Source organism: Aquarana catesbeiana, linkage group LG02, assembly GCF_042186555.1.
Source record: "Aquarana catesbeiana isolate 2022-GZ linkage group LG02, ASM4218655v1, whole genome shotgun sequence".
Classification (NCBI taxonomy): Eukaryota; Metazoa; Chordata; class Amphibia; order Anura; family Ranidae; genus Aquarana; species Aquarana catesbeiana.
Window position 1 is genome coordinate 813,171,504 of NC_133325.1, and position 23,241 is coordinate 813,194,744.

The 23,241-nt window shown below is 50.2% G+C and overlaps 1 protein-coding gene and 1 long non-coding RNA gene across 2 annotated transcripts in view; one reads left to right on the plus strand and one right to left on the minus strand.

Annotated features, from left to right (window-relative positions):
- Nucleotides 1-939: 939 nt before the first annotated feature.
- On the plus strand, nt 940-4,761 carry LOC141129535 (uncharacterized). Its single transcript, XR_012241839.1, has 2 exons — nt 940-1,111; nt 1,200-4,761. It is a non-coding gene; the product is annotated as an uncharacterized lncRNA (long non-coding RNA).
- A 1,593-nt stretch (nt 4,762-6,354) lies between these two features.
- Nucleotides 6,355-23,241, minus strand: part of LOC141129534 (T-lymphocyte activation antigen CD86-like) — a 31,828-nt gene continuing 14,941 nt past the window's right edge. Inside the window, exons 2-6 of the mRNA XM_073617622.1 lie at nt 15,522-15,596; nt 14,232-14,576; nt 12,030-12,311; nt 11,855-11,954; nt 6,355-11,760 (exon numbers count right to left, since the gene is read on the minus strand). Of these exons, the coding sequence (XP_073473723.1) occupies nt 11,863-11,954; nt 12,030-12,311; nt 14,232-14,576; nt 15,522-15,596 (794 nt within the window). The 3' untranslated portion in view covers nt 6,355-11,760; nt 11,855-11,862. The remainder of the gene's footprint in view (nt 11,761-11,854; nt 11,955-12,029; nt 12,312-14,231; nt 14,577-15,521; nt 15,597-23,241) is intronic.

Genomic DNA, 23,241 nt, shown 5'->3' on the forward strand with positions numbered 1-23,241 from the left:
GATCTAATGTGAACGGTGTCTGATGTGGGCGGTGTCTGATGTGGGCGGTGTCTGATGTGAACGGTGTCTGATGTGAACGGTGTCTGATGTGGGCGGTGTCTGATGTGAACGGTGTCTGATGTGAACGGTGTCTGATGTGGGCGGTGTCTGATGTGGGCGGTGTCTGATGTGAACGGTGTCTGATGTGGGCGGTGTCTGATGTGGGCGGTGTCTGATGTGGGCGGTGTCTGATGTGGGCGGTGTCTGATGTGGGCGGTGTCTGATGTGAACGGTGTCTGATGTGAACGGTGTCTGATGTGGGCGGTGTCTGATGTGGGCGGTGTCTGATGTGGGCGGTGTCTGATGTGGGCGGTGTCTGATGTGGGCGGTGTCTGATGTGGGCGGTGTCTGATGTGGGCGGTGTCTGATGTGGGCGGTGTCTGATGTGGGCGGTGTCTGATGTGGGCGGTGTCTGATGTGGGCGGTGTCTGATGTGGGCGGTGTCTGATGTGGGCGGTGTCTGATGTGGGCGGTGTCTGATGTGAACGGTGTCTGATGTGAGCGGTGTCTGATGTGGGCGGTGTCTGATGTGGGCGGTGTCTGATGTGGGCGGTGTCTGATGTGGGCGGTGTCTGATGTGGGCGGTGTCTGATGTGGGCGGTGTCTGATGTGAACGGTGTCTGATGTGAACGGTGTCTGATGTGGGCGGTGTCTGATGTGAACGGTGTCTGATGTGAACGGTGTCTGATGTGGGCGGTGTCTGATGTGGGCGGTGTCTGATGTGGGCGGTGTCTGATGTGGGCGGTGTCTGATGTGAACGGTGTCTGATGTCTGAGGTGGGAGATGTCTGAGGTGGGAGATGTCTGATGTGGGCGGTGTCTGATGTGGGCGGTGTCTGATGTGGGCGGTGTCTGATGTGGGCGGGATCTAATGTGAACGGTGTCTGAGGTGGGTGGTGTCTGATGTGGGCGGTGTCTGATGTGGGCGGGATCTGATGCGAGCGGTACCTCTTTGCCTGCAGGGTCCCGGTGGGAGCGCTGGTCTCGGGGTTGCAGGCCCTGGTGGGGGAGGATCTGCGGGAATACAAGCGCAGACAACACCGCCAACTTTATGAAGAGAAGGTGCAGGAATGGTAAGTTGGTTTTTTTTTTCCCTCTCCCTTCCCCCGATTATTCCTCTCTACACCCCATTGTAACCCCCTTTGTCTCCTGATTGGTCAGGAGCGAGCGGATGCAGCTCACCGACGTCATCCTGCAGGAGATGCAAACTGCGGACACCGAATCGGCTTCCACTCAGATGGAGAAGATCACAGAACTGCTGCAGCAGCCGCGGAACCCGGATTGGGGACGGGAGGAGTGAGACTCTTCCAGACTGCCATTCACCAGGAGCGCTGAGCAGAGACTGGGACCGCCTCCTGTGTGATGACATCACAGTATATTACTGTGTGACTTTCCTCTTCCTGTAGAGGCAGGAAGTGACACGGGGACAGGATGTCCTCTGTATACGGGTAACGCTGTGCACTCAGGATGGGGGTGCTGGTGATGTGCGGCACTCAGGACCTACCTCTGAGGGACAGTAGGTCGTTCTGGGAGGATCATCCTCTCCACTAATAAATCTATTACATATCTCTGTAGTGTGTGATTCCTGCGCCTGCACTGGAGGTTGGGCTCTTCTCTACCCGCTTACCAACCTCCTTATGTACAAGAACAGCGGCAGAGCATCTCTCCTGTCCAGAACATGATCCGGCACTTCCAGGGAGCGGCTGCACCGGCTGTGTTGTGATTCGTCAGGATGATCAGTGAGTGCCGGCCAATAGATGATCTCCGACACCCGCTGATCACCGAGAAGGAAGGCAGGACAGCTCTGTCTATGTAAACAATGCAGGGGGAAAAATCCATCATATCCTAATAAAAGCAGCACACATAAACACCGGCTAGGCACACGGGACACATAAACACCGGCTAGGCACACGGGACACATAAACACCGGCTAGGCACACGGGACACATAAACACCGGCTAGGCACACATAAACACTGGCTAGGCACACGGTACCCATAAACACCGGCTAGGCACACATTTAACCCTCTGATCGCCCCTGTGTCGGGTCACTTTTATATCTGTTGCACGGGTGCCACCTTACTATAGGGCGGATTTGAAGCAGTTAATATGGTGTCACCCTCCCCTCCCCCCTATGGTCATTAATATGTTGTTACCCCCCTCCCATGGCTTTTAATTTGGAGTCACCCCCCTACCCCCCCCCCCATGGCCATTAAAGCCGCTCCTCTCCAGCACTGACATTTCTTTAGAGCCAAATATTGAGTGGAATCGGCCCGTGTGTACGGCTGAACGCCGGCTTCTGTTGAAGGGGTATGACCGAAAAAGGTATAACGAATGTGTTCTGGGGGGGGCAGCCTGACTGTCCTTGGCCCCTCCCCTTTCATTCATTCATTCATTCATTATACATACAGAGGGGAAAATAACGATCGTCTCCCCTGCAGATTGTGTAAGTTTTGCCCACTTACATAGAAATGAAGGGTCTATAATTTTTATCATAGGTGTATTTTATATGATAGAGACAGAATATCAACCAAAAATCCAGAAAAATCACACAATACAAATGTTATAAATGGAGTAAAATAAGTATTTGATCCCCTTAGTAGTTGGTGGAGAAACCCTTGTTGGTGATCACAGAGGTCAGACGTTTCTTGTAGGTGGTGATCAGGTTTGCACACATCTCAGGAGGGATTTTGGTCCACTCTTCTTTACAGATCTTCTCTAAATCCTTAAGGTTTCTTGGCTCTCTTGGCAACTCGAAGTTTCATCTCCTCCATACGTTTCCTATAGGATTAAGGTCTGGAGACTGGCTAGGCCACTCCATGACCTTAATGTGCTTCTTCTTGAGCCCCTCCTTTGTTGCCTTGGCGATATGTTTTGGGTCATTGTCATGCTGGAAGACCCATCCATGACCCATCTTCAGTGTTCTGGATGAGGGAAGAAGGTTCTCCTCCAAGATCTTACAATACATGGTCCCGTCCATTGGACCCTCAATGCGGCAAAGTCGGCCTGAACCTTTATCAGAGAAACAACCCCAAATCATCATGTTTCCACCTCCGTGTGTGACTGTAGGGATGATGTGACTGTAGGGATGGGGTGTGACTGTAGGGATGATGTGTGACTGTAGGGATGATGTGTGACTGTAGGGATGATGTGACTGTAGGGATGGGGTGTGACTGTAGGGATGGGGTGTGACTGTAGGGATGATGTGTGACTGTAGGGATGGGGTGTGACTGTAGGGATGGTGTGTGACAGTAGGGATGGTGTGTGACTGTAGGGAAGGTGTGTGACTGTAGGGATGATGTGTGACTGTAGGGATGGGGTGTGACTGTAGGGATGGGGTGTGACTGTAGGGATGATGTGACTGTAGGGATGATGTGTGACTGTAGGGATGGGGTGTGACTGTAGGGATGGGGTGTGACTGTAGGGATGGTGTGTGACTGTAGGGATGATGTGTGACTGTAGGGATGGGGTGTGACTGTAGGGATGATGTGTGACTGTAGGGATGGTGTTCTTAGGCTCATAGTCAGCACTCTTCTTCCTCCAAACACGGCGAGTTGAGTTAATGGCAAAGATCTGAATTTTGGTCTCCTCTGACCACAGAACTTTCTCCCAATCCTTCTCTGAATCATTTAGATGTTCATTGGTAGACTTCAGACGTTCCTCTACATGTGTCTTCCTGAGGAGGGGACCTTGCGGGGGCTGCAGGATTTCAATCCATGGCGGTGTATTGTGTTACCAATGGTTTGTTTGGTGACTGTGGTCCCAACTGCCTTGAGATCCTTCACAAGCTCCTCCCGTGTAGTTCTGGGCGGATCCCTCACTTTTCTCATGACCATCCTCACCCCATGAGGAGAAATCTTCCATGGAGCTCCAGACTGAGGACAATCGATGGTTATTTTGTATTTCTTCCATTTGTGAATAATCACTCCAACAGTTGTCTCCTTCTCACCAAGCTTCTTGCTGATGGTCTTGTAGCCCATTCCAGCCTTGTGCAGGTCTACAATCTTCTCCCTGACGTCCTCTGACAGATCTTTGGTCTTCCCCATGATGGTGAGGATTGAATGGAAGAAAGAGATTCTGTGGACAGGTGTCTTTTATACACATAACGAGTTGTCGTTAGGAGAACCTTCTTACATTGACAGGACTAATCTGTGTACCACATGATCACCTACTGGAGCCGGTCTCCAGACCTTAATCCCATAGAAAATGTATGGAGGGAGCTGAAACTTCGAGTTGTCAAGTGACAGCCAAGAAACCTTAAGGATTTAGAGAAGATCTGTAAAGAAGAGTGGACCAAAATACCTCCTGAGATGTGTGCAAACCTGATCACCACCTCCAAGAAACGTCTGACCTCTGTGATCGCCAACAAGGGTTTCTCTACCAACTACTAAGTCATGTTTTGCTTGGGGATCAAATACTTATTTTACTCACTGTACGTACAGCCCCCTGCTGGGTATATAATAAGTAGGGCTGCGGAAATTAACGATTAATTCCTCGATTAATTGTTAATTCTTTTGATCGGTACTCACCTCTCCGCCGGCTCTGGTGACGTCACCGGACTCCTCCCCCCTTCCCCGAGTACCTCCATGGCAGGAATGTCTTCTCTGTAGACTTAATATTTGTGTTTGCCTATATTTCTCTTTTCTTTTTGAACGGAATGATATTTCAAGGAGACGCGACAAACGTTCTAAGCTGGAATAAAACAAGACTTTGTGTTTTCCTAATCGTTGAGTATTTTTGCAGTTGGGAGAGCTTCGTTCACAGACAGAGAAGAGAGGGAGCAAGTTTGTGGTTTCTCCGAGGTGTAAAAACATCGCAGGTTCTAGCTCCGTCCGCCTTCTCCGCCCCTCGCTCCCCCATACACTTTCCCGGGCCCCAAATACAAGAGAAGGCCTGTTCCAGGCTCGGTATATCTGGATTTCTGTGGCTTTTTTCAGAGGCTCAAATTAAAGCCTGGAATGTTAGAAATGAGCCATCTGATGCCAGATATAAACAGGGAATAATTTCAACTCACCCTAAACTGTTCTGAAGTTTGGGCCTCGAGTCTCTTATTTGCAGTGGCATCTCCAGCTTTCATATTTAGGGGGGGCACATGGGGGGACAGGGGCAAAAGTAGGGGGGCAACTATAAAATGCAAATATATATCCTGGGGCCCTTTACTACGATCCCACAACGGCCCTTTCACATGTTCTGCAGTGAGCTCCCTTCCTATTGTATTGGGGTCCCCCAGGGTGGCAGAAAACAAGAGATATATGTCACCAGCATACCAAGAAAATATAAGGGTCCAAAGCAGTGGGAGAACTATCAGGGTTGCAAAGGTTGTCTTGCCACCGGGCCCTGGTGTTCTGTCATTGTGCGGTTCCCCAGCCCCCTCTTGCTGTCCTGCTATTGACAGCGCTGGTCTGGCATCTCCTGGAATTTACAGGCTGGTTCTCCTGTCCTAAGGATGGGAGAAATCAGTCTGTTTTTTCAGTAACTAAGAGTCCTGGTGGAGTCCTTCCTGCGACTCGCTCTTCTCCCTGCCAGTGAGGATGCAGGAGAAGGAGCAGATCGGGCGGCCGTGGTTGTGTGAGCGCTCGCATTATGCAGTTTCAGCGAGCAGAGGGAGGGGGGAGGAATCACCCGCAGGAGCTGACTGGGGATGCTCTCCCTCTCAATAGAGACTGTGTTACTCCAGCGGCGGCCCGAGTAAGATGCGGCGCATCCGCTACGAATGCAAATAAAAAGACATTGCCTTTTTGTAAAAAAAAAAAATTTTTTTTTAAATTGGGGGCACATGGTGGGGCACAGCATAATGTTGGGGGGGTCAGGGTCCCCTCTGGCCCCCCTAGTGACGCCATTGCTTATTTGGAAAACCCATTTACTCCTAATTACAGTGTTAATTTCAGAAGTAAAGAAAAGGTTTTTTACCTGCTCATATACATAGTATAAAGTCCACATGATCACAGCTCAAAACAAAATGTATTGCAAGAGGTAAACCATCCCCACTTGAGGTTAATGATATTTATCTTCCAATGGATTAAGTGGTACAAAAACACAGGCCTACATTGGTAATCATTAAATAATGCTGACAACACATATGATACGAGGGGTTAAAGCATAATTTAGGACAGTCATAAAGAGTATATCTCATAGTTTGACTGACTAAAGCTCTGGGGTAAGACAAAGAGATTTACTGCATTTGGGCAAATCGTTGGATCTGTATGTGCGTTATAATTAATTGAAATTAGTCAATTGATCAATTAAAAAAAAAACTTGATTAATTGAACACGAAAATTTTAATCAGTAACAGTCCTAATAATAAGGTATGTAAAGGTTTTATTTAATGATGTCATTAGCATGTTGATGAAGGGGGGGGGGCAACCAGGGAGGTAAAATAAAGGATTACATTTCATCTTTAGAAGGAGCTTCATGGTGTCATGCTTATCCGGGGGTGTCAGTCCTTTCTTAGCCATCCAGCCTGACCAAGCATGTTCTTAGTGAAGACTCGGGATCGCATACACATTACACTTGTCTGTTTCTGTCAGATGCAAATCAATAGAAATGCCTTGAAGCGTGTGAGAATGCGTGGGTGTCGGCACACCTGAGCGCACCTAAGTCTGGATATTGGGCCTTATGGTGCATTCATGGGTAATGCAATGAAAACACGACTGAACACACTCCGACATTTCCATTGATAAGGGGAAAACGTATTTGAGGAACTGGTGTGAACGGGCCCTCCAAGTACTGAAGCTGCTGGATGGACATGATAGCCAGGCAATGAGTATTTTCAGTGGGAGGTCAGCAATAAAGCCCCATGCTGCACCCCATGCAGGGTTTATACCATTGTAATGGGGTGTTGTGCATTCTTCATCCGGTGTTGGGTGGTCCACACTCCCCCCAGCAGATGACCAGCTGTACACACCGATGATCTCCGCATTTCAACATTGTAGTCTATGAATGAGCCCCTTCCCGGGTCACAGCGGGAGGAGGAGGCTCCCAAGCATGGCTTTTTGCTCATGTTTCCTGGAACAATAAAGTTTTATTGAAATGCAGAGATCATGCTGCCGGTTATATGACCTGTAAATGGAATTTGCTGAGAGTGCCCCCTGTGGGAAATCGGAAACTCCACAACTCAGGTGGAGACACAACAGTCAGTATAAAGGTTTATTATAACAATTTATTCAACAGAAAATGTTCCCAACTGGCCACAATAAATATAACAGTGTGCTGGGTTTAGATGGGACCTCAGATATGGCTCAACGTCTGCAGCCTGGTGCTGGGCTTAGATGGGACCTCAGATATGGCTCAACGTCTGCAGCCTGGTATTGGGCTAAGAGAAGGCCTCAAATATGTCTCATCATCTGCAGCCTGGTGCTGAGCTTAGAGGAGGCCTCAGATATGGCTCATCATCTGCAGCCTAGTGCTGGGCTTATATGGCTCATCATCAAGCTGATGCTTGGCTTAGATGGGACCTCAGATATGGCTCATCATCAGTCTGGTGCTGGGCTTAGATGGGACCTCAGCTGTGGCCTAACATCTGCAGGCTTGTGCTGGGCTTACATGGGACCTCAGATATGGTTTAACATCTTCAGCTTGGTACAGGGGGTCCCCTAGTTACAAACATCCGACTTACAGATGACTCCTACTTACAAACGGAGGGAGACAACAGGAAGTGAGAGGAAATCTACCCCTAGGAAGGGAAATTCACTCCTGTAAGAGCTATTATGGGGAAAAGATACCTCCACTGATGCTTTATCACCAAGGCTTGTTTCCACAACAACCCAAAATTTTCAAAATCCAATTGTCATTGGGACAGAAAGTGAGGTGAAATCTTCTGAACAGGGGCACACACAGAAAAACAAATGTTACAGGGGTGTTAACCCTTCCTTATGCTATCCAAAAAGCTTAAAAATAGGTTTTTTGGCTGGAGCTACACTTAAAAAATGTACCTGTTCCGACTTACAAACAGATTCAACTTAAGAACAAACCTACAGTCCCTGTCTGGTTTGTAACCCGGGGACCCCCTGTACTGAGATTAGAGGAGACCTCAGATATGGTTCAACAGCTGCAGCCTAGTGCTGGTGGGCTTATATGGCTCATTATCAAGCTGGTGCTGGGCTTAGATGGGACCTCAGATATAGCTCATCATCAGGCTGGTGCTGGGCTTAGATGGAACCTCAGATATGGCTCATCATCAAGCTGGTGCTATGCTTAGATGGGACTAGACATGTGCATTCGTTTTCGTCCGAATGCATTTTCGTCCGAATTTCAGGTATTTTCGTTATCGTTTTAACAAACGATAACGAAAGTGCAGAATCCGAAAAAAAAAAGATCCGACATAAACAAATGCTTTTTTTTTCGTTTTCGTTGCTACAACAGTTCGATATAGATAGGAGATTCGACATGATGATGACAATAACAATCTGTGTCCATCAAACCTGTGGTCTAATGTGCCTAACCTTAACTCTATTAGTCCAAGATTATTCTACATAGAGAGAAAAGATTCGACGTAGAGAGAAAAGATAAATAATAATAATGGTGATGATGAATGTTATTGGCTGATTGTAACCAAAGAGGAGGAGCAGTAAAATAGCTAGAACTAAGTACACACGTACTTTGGCTTATGGTGTCTGTTGAAAGTTCTAAGAAGATTCGACAGAGCAGGTAATCTATACGGCGTCGTACAGTTTAGCTGCTCCGTCGAATCTTCTTTGAACATTCGACAGACACCATAAGCCTTCAATGACAGATTCGACCTTAATTTGGATTTTCGGACTAATGCAATTTTTAACAAAAAACAAAATAAATAAAAACGAATTTCGGGAGTAACTAAATAAATTTTTTTTCCGGACGAAAACGAAATTCCGAAACGAAATATTTCAGTGTGCACATGTCTAGATGGGACCTCAGATATGGCTCATCATCAGGCTGGTGCTGGGCTTAGATGGGATCTCAGATATGGCCTAACATCTGCAGGCTTGTGCTGGGCTTGCATGGGACCTCAGATATGGCTTAACATCTGCATACCAGTGCTGGGCTTAGAGGGGACCTCAGATATGGCTCAACAAACGCAGCTTGGTGCTCAGATAAGGCTCAACAAAAATTGCGCCATATCTGCATCCCAGTGCTGGGCTTAGATTGGTCCTCAGATATGGCTCAACATCTGCGTCCCAGTGCTGGGCTTAGATGGCTCATCAGATAGAGCTTAATAGCTACAGCCTAGTGCTGGGTTTAGATGGGACCTCAGATATGGCTCAACAGCTGCAGCCTAGTGCTGGGCATAGATGGGAACTCATATATGGCTTAACAGCTTCAGCCTGGTGCTGGGCTTAGATGGGACCTCATATATGGCTTAACAGCTGCAGCCTGGTGCCGGGCTTAGATGGGACCTCATATATGGCTTAACAGCTGCAGCCTGGTGCCGGGCTTAGGGCAGCCATACACTGGTCGAAATTTGGATGGTTCAGTAGGGACTGGACAAATTTTGATTCATGTATGCGCAGGCTGGTTGTACAGAAGTTGATCTACAGATCAGCCTGTCAGGTTTTTCCTCAACAATCGGTGCCACTAGCTATAGTTAGCAATTCTGATTATTGTATTCTGATGGCGGGGAAATCACCCCACCATCAGTACTCAACAGTACAACAGGATTGACTCCTCCATACACCGTAATTAGGGGAATGAGATGGGTTTTTTTCATTCAGCCTGCAGATTGAACGGAAAAAATGCTGTTTTGATTTTAGCGGGGTTGTGACAGAGCCGGGCTCAAGACACAGAGCCATACATGCGGACCTGTCTAGGCCAGGACTGGGCTTCAGACATAGAGCCAATATCTGAGGACCTATCTGAGCCCAGCACCAGGCTGCAGAGGTTGAGCCTCATCTGAGGAGCTAGGCCCAGCACCGGGCTGCAGAGGATGAGCCACATCTGAGGAGCTAAGCACAGCAATGGACTGTAAAGGATGAGCCACATCTGAGAGCTAAGCCTAGCACCGGGCAGCAGAGGATAAGCCACATCTGAGGAGCTAAGCCTAGCACCGGGCAGCAGAGGATAAGCCACATCTGAGGAGCTAAGCCCAGCACTGGGCTGCAGAGGATAAGGCACATCTGAGGAGCTAAGCCCAGCACTGGGCTGCAGAGGATAAGGCACATCTGAGGAGCTAAGCCCAGCACCGGGCTGCAGAGGTTTGGCCACATCTTGGGAGCTAAGCCCAGCACAGGGCTGCAGAGGTTTAGTCACATCTGAGGCGCTAAGCCCAGCACCGGGCTGCAGAGGTTGAGTTACATCTGAGGAGCTAAGTCCAGCCCCGGGCTGTAGAGGATGAGCCACATCTGAGGAGCTAAGGCCAGCACTGGGCTGCAGAGGTTGAGCCCCATCTGAGGAGCTAAGCCCAGCACGGGGCTGCAGAGGTTGAGCCACATCTCAGGAGCTAAGCTCAGTCCTGGGCTGCAGAGGTTGAGCCACATCTGAGGAGCTAAGCCCAGCACCGGGCTGTAGAGGTTTAGTCTCATCTGAGGAGCTAAGCCCAGCACCGGGCTGCAGACGATGAGCCACATCTGAGGAGCTAAGCCCAGCACCGGGCTGTAGAGGTTTAGTCTCATGTGAGGAGCTAAGCAAAGCCCTGGGCTGCAGAGGATGAGCCACATCTCAGAAGCTAAGCCCAGCACTGGGCTGCAGAGGATGAGCCACATCTCAGAAGCTAAGCCCAGCACTGGGCTGCAGAGGATGAGCCACATCTCAGAAGCTAAGCCCAGCACCGGGCTGCAGAGGGTGAGCAACATCTCAGGAGCTAAGCACAGCCCCAGACTGCAGAGGTTTAGCCACATTTGAGAAGCTAAGCTCATGATTTGTTTTCTATTATGAAGGTTAGAGGAAGGTGTGCAAAGGGTGGCTATTAATTTGCAGCCTCTGGTTTACCCCCCATCTGACAAACAGTCCCTACCTGGGGGGGACACATAAATCCCCGTTTATTACCCCAGCCTGTTTGTCACACCACCTGTAGGTAATGCAGCAGCAGGTGGCCAGTGATGGTCCCAAGAGACGTCTGTCTACTTTATCTCCACCACATGCTGCCTTTACCTGTGATGGTGAAGCTTTGGCCTAGGAGTCCACCCCTCACTAGATGGTCCCGAGTCTATCTAAAGCCTCTTAAAGAGGTCCAGGTGTGCCATTCTCAGATACAATGGAAGTTTTATGGTGAAGAGAGAAGATTGTGGATTTTGATTCTTTCCTCAGACACCCTGAGAGGTAAAGCCGGGGCTGACCATGTTGCTGTGGTCAGCAGTCCCACCTCTGGTGGTCAGGTGTACCATACAGAAGGTGGAGACCGGTGTAGGGATCCCTGATCTCCGGTCAGTTCCCGGTGTGGACAGAGGAGATCAGCGATCACTCATTACATTCCTGAATCTCCCCCAGGGGAGGCACTCACATCGCCCAGGGTGGTGAATAATAAATATACATAGAGTTCAGGAAGCAGTCAGTCCAGTCTGGATCAAAGTGCCTTCAGAAATCATATTTAGGTTCTCCGGGGACTTTTCACATTTCTGGGCGGAGTCACAGGCTGGTTGAATACATTCTAGAAGGTTCTGCACATTCAGAAGCTGTCTGTAGTGGATTTGTCGGTGGAATGGGCGGTCTAATATTCCGCATCGCCCAATGAGGAACCGGAAAACGGGTTCAGATCGGAGTTAAACAACCTCTCAGAGGTCACATGATCAGCAGATGACATCACATGGTCCCACCTGACAGAGAAAACAATTATTAAAGTATCAACAATGCCCCCCCCACCCTTAGGAATTGCCCCGCTGACCCCCCACCCCCACCCCTTATACTCACAGCTGAGTCTATCTGCCCCAGACTAGGACTGACAGCACCAGAATTATACAGACAGGCACCCCTTCCCGCTGTCCCCGCACTCCGGATGGCGCTGTAAGTTCTGGGGAGACAGAAAGAGACGTTATACACCCACCTGATCCCCGGCACAGAACTGCCCCTCCTCCACCCGACTTACTGAGCGAGTCGCTGCAATGCTCCGCCTCTGAGGTCCCCACACAGCAGGAGGCGGAGCCCTCCAGGGATGAGCTGATGTTCAATCGCCCCGACACGTTGTACAGCTGAGTGTGGGGGTTACGTTCAGCCCAAATTTCACCAATGTTCCCAACATCTGCCACAGTGGGGGGCAATTTCCACTCGATGTACCCCCTGGGATAACCGCCCTGGGCGGAGCATGTGAGCACAGCGTCTTCCCCAGAGCCAATCCTGGCCAGGCTGATCTGCGGCTGCTGATAATTGGCTGAAAAAAAAGAGTAAAAAACCTCATAGAACCGTCACCATATACCCAACTACCCCCCCACCTCATCATATACGTCCCCCCATACCCCCCACCTCACCATATATCCCCCAACTACCCCCCACCTCACCATATACGCCCCCCCATACCCCCAACCTCACCATATACACCCCCACCTCACCATATATCCCCCAACTACCCCCCCACCTCACCATATACGCCCCCCCAAACCCCCCCACCTCACCATATACCCCCCAACCCCCCACCTCACCATATACCCCCCAACCCCCCCACCTCACCATATACACCCCCACCTCACCATATATCCCCAACTACCCCCCCACCTCACCATATACGCCCCCCCATACCCCCCACCTCACCATATACCCCCAACCCCCCCACCTCACCATATACCCCCCAACCCCCCCACCTCACCATATACACCCCCACCTCACCATATATCCCCAACTACCCCCCCACCTCACCATATACGCCCCCCCATACCCCCCGACTCACCATATATCCCCCAACCCCCCACCTCACCATATACCCCCCAACCACCCCCACCTCACCATATACGCCCCCCCCAACCCCCCCACCTCATCATATACCCCCCAACTACCCCCACCTCACCATATACCCCCCAACTACCCCCACCTCACCATATACCCCCCAACTACCCCACCTCACCATATACGCCCCCCCATACCCCCCACCTCACCATATATCCCCCAACTACCCCCACCTCACCATATAAACCCCCCTATACCCCCCACCTCACCATATACATCCCAACTACCCCCACCTCACCATATACCCCCCAACTACCCCCACCTCACCATATACCCCCCAACTACCCCCACCTCATCATATACCCCCCAACTACCCCCACCTCACCATATACGCCCCCCCAAACCCCCAGCTCACCATATACACCCCCACCTCACCATATATCCCCAACTACCCCCCACCTCACCATATACCCCCCAACCCTCCCACCTCACTATATACCCCACCTTACCATATACGCCCCCACCTCACCATATACCCCTCCAACTACCCCCCACCTCACTATATACCCCCCAACCCCCCCACCTCACCATATATGCCCCCACCTCACAATATACCCCCCAACCCCCCCACCTCACCATATACCCCCCCACCTCACCATATACCCCCAAACCCCTCACCTCACCATATACCCCCACCTCACCATATACCCCCAACCTCCCCGCACCTCACCATATACTCCCCAACACCCTCCCCACACCTCACTATATACCCCCAACCCCCCCACCTCACCATATACCCCCAAACCCCTCACCATATACCCACCACCGCACAATATAACCCAAACCCCCCCACCTCACCACATACCCCCAATTCCCCCCACCTCACCATATACCCACCAACCCCCACCTGCACCATATACCCCCAATCCCCCCACCTCACCATATACCCACCAACCCCCACCTGCACCATATACCCTTATCTGTACTAATAACCCCCCAACCCCCCCTCATGCCCCACAATCCCTGCACCTTCCAGAGAGGACAATCCCCGCGCCTCCCAGAGAGGACAATCCCTGCACCTCCCAGAGAGGACAATCTCTGCACCTCCCAGAGAGGACAACCCCTGCACCTCCCAGAGAGGACAATCCCTGCACCTCCCAGAGAGGACAACCCCTGCACCTCCCAGAGAGGACAACCCCTGCACCTCCCAGAGAGGACAATCCCTGCACCTCCCAGAGAGGACAACCCCTGCACCTCCCAGAGAGGACAACCCCTGCACCTCCCAGAGAGGACAATCCCTGCACCTCCCAGAGAGGACAACCCCTGCACCTCCCAGAGAGGACAATCCCTGCACCTCCCAGAGAGGACAATCCCTGCACCTCCCAGAGAGGACAACCCCTGCACCTCGTACCCCAGACATTGAGTGTGGGATGTTCCTCGTACGTCAGCTGGGACCCGGATGTGGTCAATCTGAAGATCTTGCAGTCATATTGTCCTTCATCCTCTAGACTGACATCAGAGAGGGACAAGGTGAGGTTCTGGAGATAAAACCGGGTCCGGTTCCGGAACCTTCCATCCTGGTGCTGGGGCTCCTCCCTTCCCTGAGAGAAGGCGAAGACGACCAATGGGGACGCGCCCTTGACAGTGACAGGTCTCTGCACATATAGGCGTTGCCAATCTGAGATGATGGTGGGAGGAGTCACACATTGGAGGTCTGCCCTCTGACCAATGTGGGCGCGGATCGTAGGTCTTCCATCTGATTGGACGAGAAGAAGAAGAGATTACACCATACGCTCAGTATAATACACATCATATCTGTCCATCCAGTCCTGATATTACACTGCTCTGCCACACAGCACAGCCCAGTCATCTGACTCTCCAGCTCCTCTATCCTTCTATGTCATTGCCTTCTTCTCTTCTGGGAGTGTCTGTGCTGGCCCAGCTCCTCTATCCTTCTATGTCATTGCCCTCTCCTCTTCTGGGAGTGTCTGTGCTGGCCCAGCTCCTGTCCCATAAGTAACCTATTTTCTTATAGTTCCATTCTCTGGGCGCTCAGTCGATAACAGGAATAAATATCGGATAGGAAGGTGCCCGCTGTCCTGAATTGGCCGGGACTGTCCCGTATCTTAGACCTCAGTCCTTATGGTGCCGTGTCCCGGGATCTCAGCCTCACCCCTATTGGAGGTCCAACCCAACAAGGCAATCATTATGGTGAGTGGGGGCGGGGAGTGGGCAGACCATGCATATAATTAGAGGTGGGGTTTGGGTGGACTATTCTAGTAAGTGGGTGGGCCTGAGACGGAAGGTGGGCAGAGCTGTGTCCTGGGGACCCGAGCTTGAATGTTGGTGAGTGTTCACCCAGCAGAAGTGACTGAGACTGGAAGAATCTGCCCACCCGGCCTGACGTCAAATCAGAGGCCAAAGTCTACATGAACTGACGTGGTCCAGCAGAAGAATATCTGAGCAGATAATGGTTTGAATGGAGAAGCTTTATCTGTATTATTTACTATGATCGTCAGCTCCATCTAGTGGGCATAATGTGGTATTTTCCTGAAATGCCTCAATTAAATAACAAAACAAATCTACATTGTGGCCACTAGATGGCGCTGACGATCATAGGAGATAATTATATTACATACAATACGGTGATGATTGGTTGTCCCTCAGAAATATAAAATTATTTGTATTGGTGATGTGTTACCTGCACTGATGAACGTCCCGAGGAGGACACATCCCAGAAGAAACATGGCGGCCCGGCGTCTCTCTCCACAGAAGGCTGAAAGGTGACAGAATGGCGCGATGAGTCTCCATAGGTGACAGCAAAACATCCCGCCAGAAATTCTCCAATCACAGTGCGGCCTCATCCAGGACCATTCCACGGGGGTCCAGGAGTATCCCCAACCTCAGAGTCACTCCAAGTCTAAAGGTCACGCCCAAATCTCAGAGTCATCCTGAATCTCAAAGTGACTCCAAGTCTAAGGATCACCCCCAAATCTCAGAGTCATCCTGAATCTCAAAGTGACTCCAAGTCTAAGAAACACCCCCAAATCTCAGAGTCATCCTGAATCTCAGAGTGACTCCAAGTCTAAGGGTCACCACCAAATCTCAGAGTCACCTCCAAATCTCAGAGTCACCCCCAATCTCAGAGTGACTCCAAGTCTAAGGATCACCCCAAATCTCAGAGTCATCCTGAATCTCAAAGTGACTCCAAGTCTAAGGATCACCCCCAAATCTCAGAGTCACCTCCAAATCTCAGAGTCACCCCCAATCTCAGAGTGACTCCAAGTCTAAGGATCACCCCCAAATCTCAGAGTCATCCTGAATCTCAGAGTGACTCCAAGTCTAAGGGTCACCACCAAATCTCAGAGTCACCTCCAAATCTCAGAGTCACCCCCAATCTCAGAGTGACTCCAAGTCTAAGGATCACCCCCAAATCTCAGAGTCATCCTGAATCTCAGAATCATCTGCTAACCCTTCCCCCCTGGTTGCGGCCTCCATGGTCTATACTCCTGGTGTGGTCCTTTGGCACGTTATCTGTATATTTCTTCTCATTACCAGGATTGACCACCAGAAACAGAGAACTTCTCCTCCTCTTGATGTTTGTGGTGATTTCTCCTCCGTGGGCGTTATTTGGTGTTTGTACCCAACGCACCGCCAAGAAACAACACACTTCACCCCACCGAAAATCACCCTGACCTTTCACCCCGAATGTGAACTTCGTTCCTGACCCCGACCCAATCCCAGATTGGCTCTTATTTTGTGGGTTTTACTGAGTGATCGCTGTGATAGCCCCCTCCTCCACTTCTCACCCTCCTCGCTCCTCATCCTCCATATTCCCCTTTCTATTCCTCAACCTCCTTATCCTCAGCTCACCTCCTCTCTCCTCCTCATCCTCCATTTCTCTCCTCCTCATTCTTCTCATCCTTTTTATTTGCCTCCCTCCTCCTCATCCTTTTCATCCTCCTCATCCCTCTCACTCCTCCTTATCCCCCTCTCTCTTCCCCATCTTTCTTATTGTCACATCTCCTCATCCTCCTTATTGTCACCTCTCCTCCTCATCCTCCTTATTGTCACCTCTCCTCCTCATCCTCCTTATTGTCACCTCTCCTCCTCATCCTCCTTATTGTCACCTCTCCTCCTCACCCTCCTTATTGTCACTTCTCCTCCTCATCCTCCTTATTGTCACCTCTCCTCCTCATCCTCCTTATTGTCACCTCTCCTCCTCATCCTCCTTATTGTCACCTCTCCTCCTCACCCTCTTTATTGTCACTTCTCCTCCTCATTCCCCTTATTGTAACCTCTCCTCCTCATCCTCCTTATTGTCACCTCTCCTCCTCATCCTCCTTATTGTCACCTCTCCTCATCCTCCTTATTGTCACCTCTCCTCCTCATCCTCCTTATTGTCACCTCTCCTCCTCATCCTCCTTATTGTCACCTCTCCTCTTCACCCTCCTTATGGTGACCTCTCCTCCTCAACCTCCTTATTGTCACCTCTCCTCCTCATACTCCTTATTGTCACCTCTCCTCCTCACCCCCCTTATTGTCACCTCTCCTCCTCACCCTCTTTATTGTCACTTCTCCTCCTCATACTCCTTATTGTAACCTCTCCTCCTCATCCTCCTTATTGTCACCTCTCCTCCTCATCCTCCTTATTGTCACCTCTCCTCATCCTCCTTATTGTCACCTCTCCTCCTCACCCTCCTTATTGTCACCTCTCCTCCTCATACTCCTTATTGTCACCTCTCCTCCTCACCCCCCTTATTGTCACCTCTCCTCCTCATCCTCCTTATTGTCACCTCTCCTCCTCATCCTCCTTATTGTCACCTCTCCTCCTCATCCTCCTTATTGTCACCTCTCCTCTTCACCCTCCTTATGGTGACCTCTCCTCCTCACCCTCCTTATTGTCACCTCTCCTTCTCATACTCCTTATTGTCACCTCTCCTCCTCACCCTCCTTATTGTCACCTCTCCTCCTCATACTCCTTATTGTCACCTCTCCTCCTCACCCTCCTTATTGTCACCTCTCCTCTTCACCCTCCTTATTGTCACCTCTCCTCCTCATCCTCCTTATTGTCACCTCTCCTCCTCATCCTCCTTATTGTCACCCCTCCTCCTCACCCTCCTTATTGTCACCTCTCCTCCTCATCCTCCTTATTGTCACCTCTCCTCCTCACCATGCTTATTGTCACCTCTCCTCCTCACCCTCCCTATTGACACCTCTCCTCCTCATCCTCCTTATTGTCACCTCTCCTCCTCATCCTCCTTATTGTCACATCTCCTCCTCACCATCTTTATTGTCACCTCTCCTCCTCATCCTCCTTATTGTCACCTCTCCTCCTCATCTTCCTTATTGTCACCTCTCCTCCTCACCATCCTTATTGACACCTCTCCTCCTCATCCTCCTCATTGTCACCTCTCCTCCTCATCCTCCTTATTGTCACCTCTCCTCCTCACCCTCCTTATTGTCACCTCTCCTCCTCATCCTCCTTATTGTCACCTCTCCCCCTCATCCTCCCTATTGTCACCTCTCCTCCTCATCCTCCTTATTGTCACCTCTCCTCCTCATCCTCCTTATTGTCACCTCTCCTCCTCATCCTCCTTATTGACACCTCTCCTCCTCATCCTCCTTATTGTCACCTCTCCTCCTCATCCTCCTTATTGTCACCTCTCCTCCTCATCCTCCTTATTGTCACCTCTCCTCCTCACCATCCTTATTGTCACCTCTCCTCCTCATCCTCCTTATTGTCACCCCTCCTCTTCACCCTCCTTATTGTCACCTCTCCTCCTCATCCTCCTTATTGTCACCCCTCCTCTTCACCCTCCTTATTGTCACCTCTCATCCTCCTTATTGTCACCTCTTCTCCTCACCCTCTTTATTATCACCTCTCCTCCTCACCCTCCTTATTGTCACCTCTCCTCCTCATCTTCCTTATTGTCACCTCTCCTCCTCACCCTCCTTATTGTCACCTCTCCTCCTCACCCTCCCTATTGACACCTCTCCTCCTCATCCTTCTCATTGTCACCTCTCCTCCTCACCCTCCTTATTGTCACCTCTCCTCCTCATCCTCCTTATTGTCACCTCTCCTCCTCATCCTCCCTATTGTCACCTCTCCTCCTCATCCTCCTTATTGTCAACTCTCCTCCTCATCCTCCTTATTGTCACCTCTCCTCCTCATCCTCCTTATTGACACCTCTCCTCCTCATCCTCCTTATTGTCACCTCTCCTCCTCACCCTCCTTATTGTTACCTCTCCTCCTCATCCTCCTTATTGTCACCTCTCCTCCTCATCCTCCTTATTGACACCTCTCCTCCTCATCCTCCCTATTGTCACCTCTCCTCCTCATCCTCCTTATTATCACCTCTCCTCCTCACCCTCCTTATTGTCACCTCTCCTCCTCATCTTCCTTATTGTCACCTCTCCTCCTCACCCTCCTTATTGTCACCTCTCCTCCTCACCCTCCCTATTGACACCTCTCCTCCTCATCCTTCTCATTGTCACCTCTCCTCCTCACCCTCCTTATTGTCACCTCTCCTCCTCATCCTCCTTATTGTCACCTCTCCTCCTCATCCTCCCTATTGTCACCTCTCCTCCTCATCCTCCTTATTGTCAACTCTCCTCCTCATCCTCCTTATTGTCACCTCTCCTCCTCATCCTCCTTATTGACACCTCTCCTCCTCATCCTCCTTATTGTCACCTCTCCTCCTCACCCTCCTTATTGTTACCTCTCCTCCTCATCCTCCTTATTGTCACCTCTCCTCCTCATCCTCCTTATTGACACCTCTCCTCCTCATCCTCCTTATTGTAACCTCTCCTCCTCATCCTCCTTATTGTCACCTCTCCTCCCCATCCTCCTTATTGTCACCTCTCCTCCTCACCATCCTTATTGTCACCTCTCCTCCTCATCCTCCTTATTGTCACCTCTCCTCCTCACCCCCCTTATTGTAACCTCTCCTCCTCATCCTCCTTATTGTCACCTCTCCTCCTCACCCTCCTTATTGTCACCTCTCCTCCTCATCCTCCTTATTGTCACCTCTCCTCTTCACCCTCCTTATTGTCACCTCTCCTCCTCATCCTCCTTATTGTCACCTCTCCTCCTCATCCTCCTTATTGTCACCTCTCCTCCTCACCCTCCTTATTGTCACCTCTCCTCCTCATCCTCCTTATTGTCACCTCTCCTCCTCATCCTCCTTATTGTCACCTCTCCTCCTCATCCTCCTTATTGTCACCTATCAACCTCATCCTCCTTATTGTCACCTCTCCTCCTCATCCTCCTTATTGTCACCTCTCCTCCTCATCCTCCTTATTGTCACCTCTCCTCCTCATCCTCCTTATTGTCACCTCTCCTCTTCACCCTTCTTATTGTCACCTCTCCTACTCATCCTCCTTATTGTCACCTCTCCTCCTCATCCTCCTTATTGTCACCTATCAACCTCATCCTCCTTATTGTCACCTCTCCTCCTCACCCTCCTTATTGTCACCTCTCCTCCTCATCCTCGGGGGTTCTTCCAAAGAAGTGGCACTTCTGCTCTTTCACTTCAGCGATTTGCACAAAGCAAACCACATCAGATTGCAGATGACCTCATCTCCATATTATCTCTCCTTCCTCTCGGAAACATGCTCTCTTTACCTCTCCTCGTCTTCACAATTGCTGCCTCTCTCCTCAAACTCTCTTTTTTTCGCCCCTCTTCTCCACCCCACAATCTGTACATATCACCCTCATTTCTCCCCTCCCCCTATTACTGCACTCATCACCTCTTTCTAACTCTAAGCCCACTTGCTAACAAACCCCCCAGGACACTGAAGCATGTCCCCTCATACAAATCATATTCTCATATTACCTCCCTCACTCTTCTGCTTCTCCTAATCGCTGGAGATATTTCCCCAAACCCTGGGCCCCCCTTATTTACCTGTACCCAACACACCCATCACCATCACCCTACACCCTCTGGCAGTGGTCGCAATCTACACAATTTAGTCTCCATTCCTCTTCTTCCCAACACCAGCCTCCCTCTCTCCTGTGCCCTCTGGAACGCCCGCTCTGTCTGCAACAAACTCACTGCTGTTCATGACCTCTTTGTCACTAATTCCTTCAATCTACTTGCTCTCACCGAAACCTGGCTCCACGAATCTGACACCCCTTCTCCTTCTTCCCTCTCCCAGGGTCTCCCAGGGTGGCCTTCACTGGACTCACTCCCCCAGGCCTAATGGACACAAGGGAGGTGGAGTGGGATTCCTCCTATCCCCCCAGAGCACCTTCCAGGTTATTCACCCTCCTCCCTCTTTTTCACTCTCATCATTCGAAGCCCACTGTATACGTCTATTCTCTCCTACTTCCCTAAGAATTGCTGTGATCTACCGGCCCCCTGGACCACTATCGACTTTCCTTGATGAGTTTTCTGCTTGGCTACCCTACTTTCTCTCTTCGGATATTCCCACAATCCTTCTCGGTGATTTCAACATCCCTGCTAATACAAACACTGCTACTTCTAAACTTCTTCGTCTAACCTCTTAATTTGACCTGCAGCAATGGGTACAGGCTTCTACTCACTCTGATGGCAACACCCTTGACCTTGTATTCTCCTACCAATGCACTCCATGCAACTTCTCCAACAATCCTTTTCCTCTCTCCGACCATCATCTTATTAGTTTCTCTCTCCTCCTGTCTTCCACCACCTTTCCCTCCAATCGCCTAACCATCACCCGTAGAAATTTTCCCAACTTCAACTCCTCTCTCCTCTATTCTGCTACTGACCACCTCTATGACAAAGTCTCTCCCCTGTCCTGCCCCAACCAAGCCACATCCATCTACAATAAATCTCTGTCCACCACCCTGGACAAGCTCACTCCCCTCACTACACGCAGAATCAGGCCTCAACCCCTACAAACCTGGCAAACAGATGACACTAAAATTCTCAAAAAACGTAGTCGCACTCTTGAGCGTCTGTGGCACAAGGCTAAGTCTCTCAAAGACTTCAACCAATACAAATCTGCCCTCCAAAAATACTATTCTTTTCTCCACACTGCCAAGCAAACCTATTTTACAACTCTTATTAACACCTTTTCATCCAGTCCCCGTAAACTCTTCTCTACCTTCAACTCTCTACTTTGTCCTCCACCCACTGACTTACTCACTGCCCAGGAAATCGCTAATCACTTCAAAAACAAGATTGATACAATCCGTGATGAAATCTCCACTCTACAGGTATCTCCCCCAGCTAAGACCCCATGTCAACAGATACAACTGACACTCCCCTTATTTAAATCTGCTACTACAGATGAAGTTGCTAAACTCCTTTCTATCGCCCACCTAACCACCTGTCCCCTGGACCCTATTCCCTCTCATATGCTACGGTCACCCTCTGACCCCATCCTACACTCTCTAACCCACATCTTCAAACTCTCCCTCACCTCTGGCATCTTCCCCGATGCTCTAAAACATGCACTGGTCACCCCCATACTCAAAAAGCCGTCCTTGGACCCTACCAATCTTAACAACCTACGCCCTATCTCCTTGCTCCCCTTTTCCTCTAAACTCCTTGAACGCCTGGTTTACAACCAACTGAGTGACCACCTCATTAAAAACAACCTTCTTGATCCCCTTCAATCTGGATTTCGCCCTCAACACTCCACAGAAACTGCTCTTTTAAAACTCACAAATGACCTACTAACTGCAAAAACCAATGGACACTATTCTGTACTCCTACTTCTGGACCTTTCAGCTGCCTTTGACACGGTTGACCACCCCCTCCTCCTCAAAAAACGTTACTCCCTCGGTCTCCGTGACTGTGCTCTTCAGTGGCTCTCATCCTACCTATCCCAACGCACCTTCAGAGTCACTTACAATTCTACTTCCTCCACTCCTCTTCCCTTCTCTGTCGGGGTCCCCCAAGGTTCTGTTCTTGGACCTCTTTTATTTTCAATCTACACCTCTTCCCTGGGTCAGCTGATAGCCTCTCATGGCTTTCAATATCATTTCTATGCTGACGACACGCAAATCTATCTCTCTACCCCTCAACTCACTCCATCAGTCTCCTCCTCCTCCCAAATCTATCTCTCCACCCCTCAACTCACCCCATCAGTCTCCTCACGCATCACTAACTTACTAACCGACATATCTGTATGGACGTCACACCACTTCCTCAAACTCAACTTGTCCAAAACCGAGCTTATAATATTTCCTCCCCCACGTGCCTCTTCCCCTGACTTCTCTGTGAAGAGCAATGGCCGTCCCCCGTCCCCCCGTGTCAGGGTGCTAGGTGTTATCCTGGATTCTGAACTCTCCTTTCAGCCCCACATCCAATCACTTTCCAAAGCTTGCCGCCTCAACCTTCACAACATCTCCAAACTACGTCCCTTTCTAACCAATGAAACCACAAAGCTCCTGATTAACTACCTGGTTATCTCTCGCCTCGACTACTTCA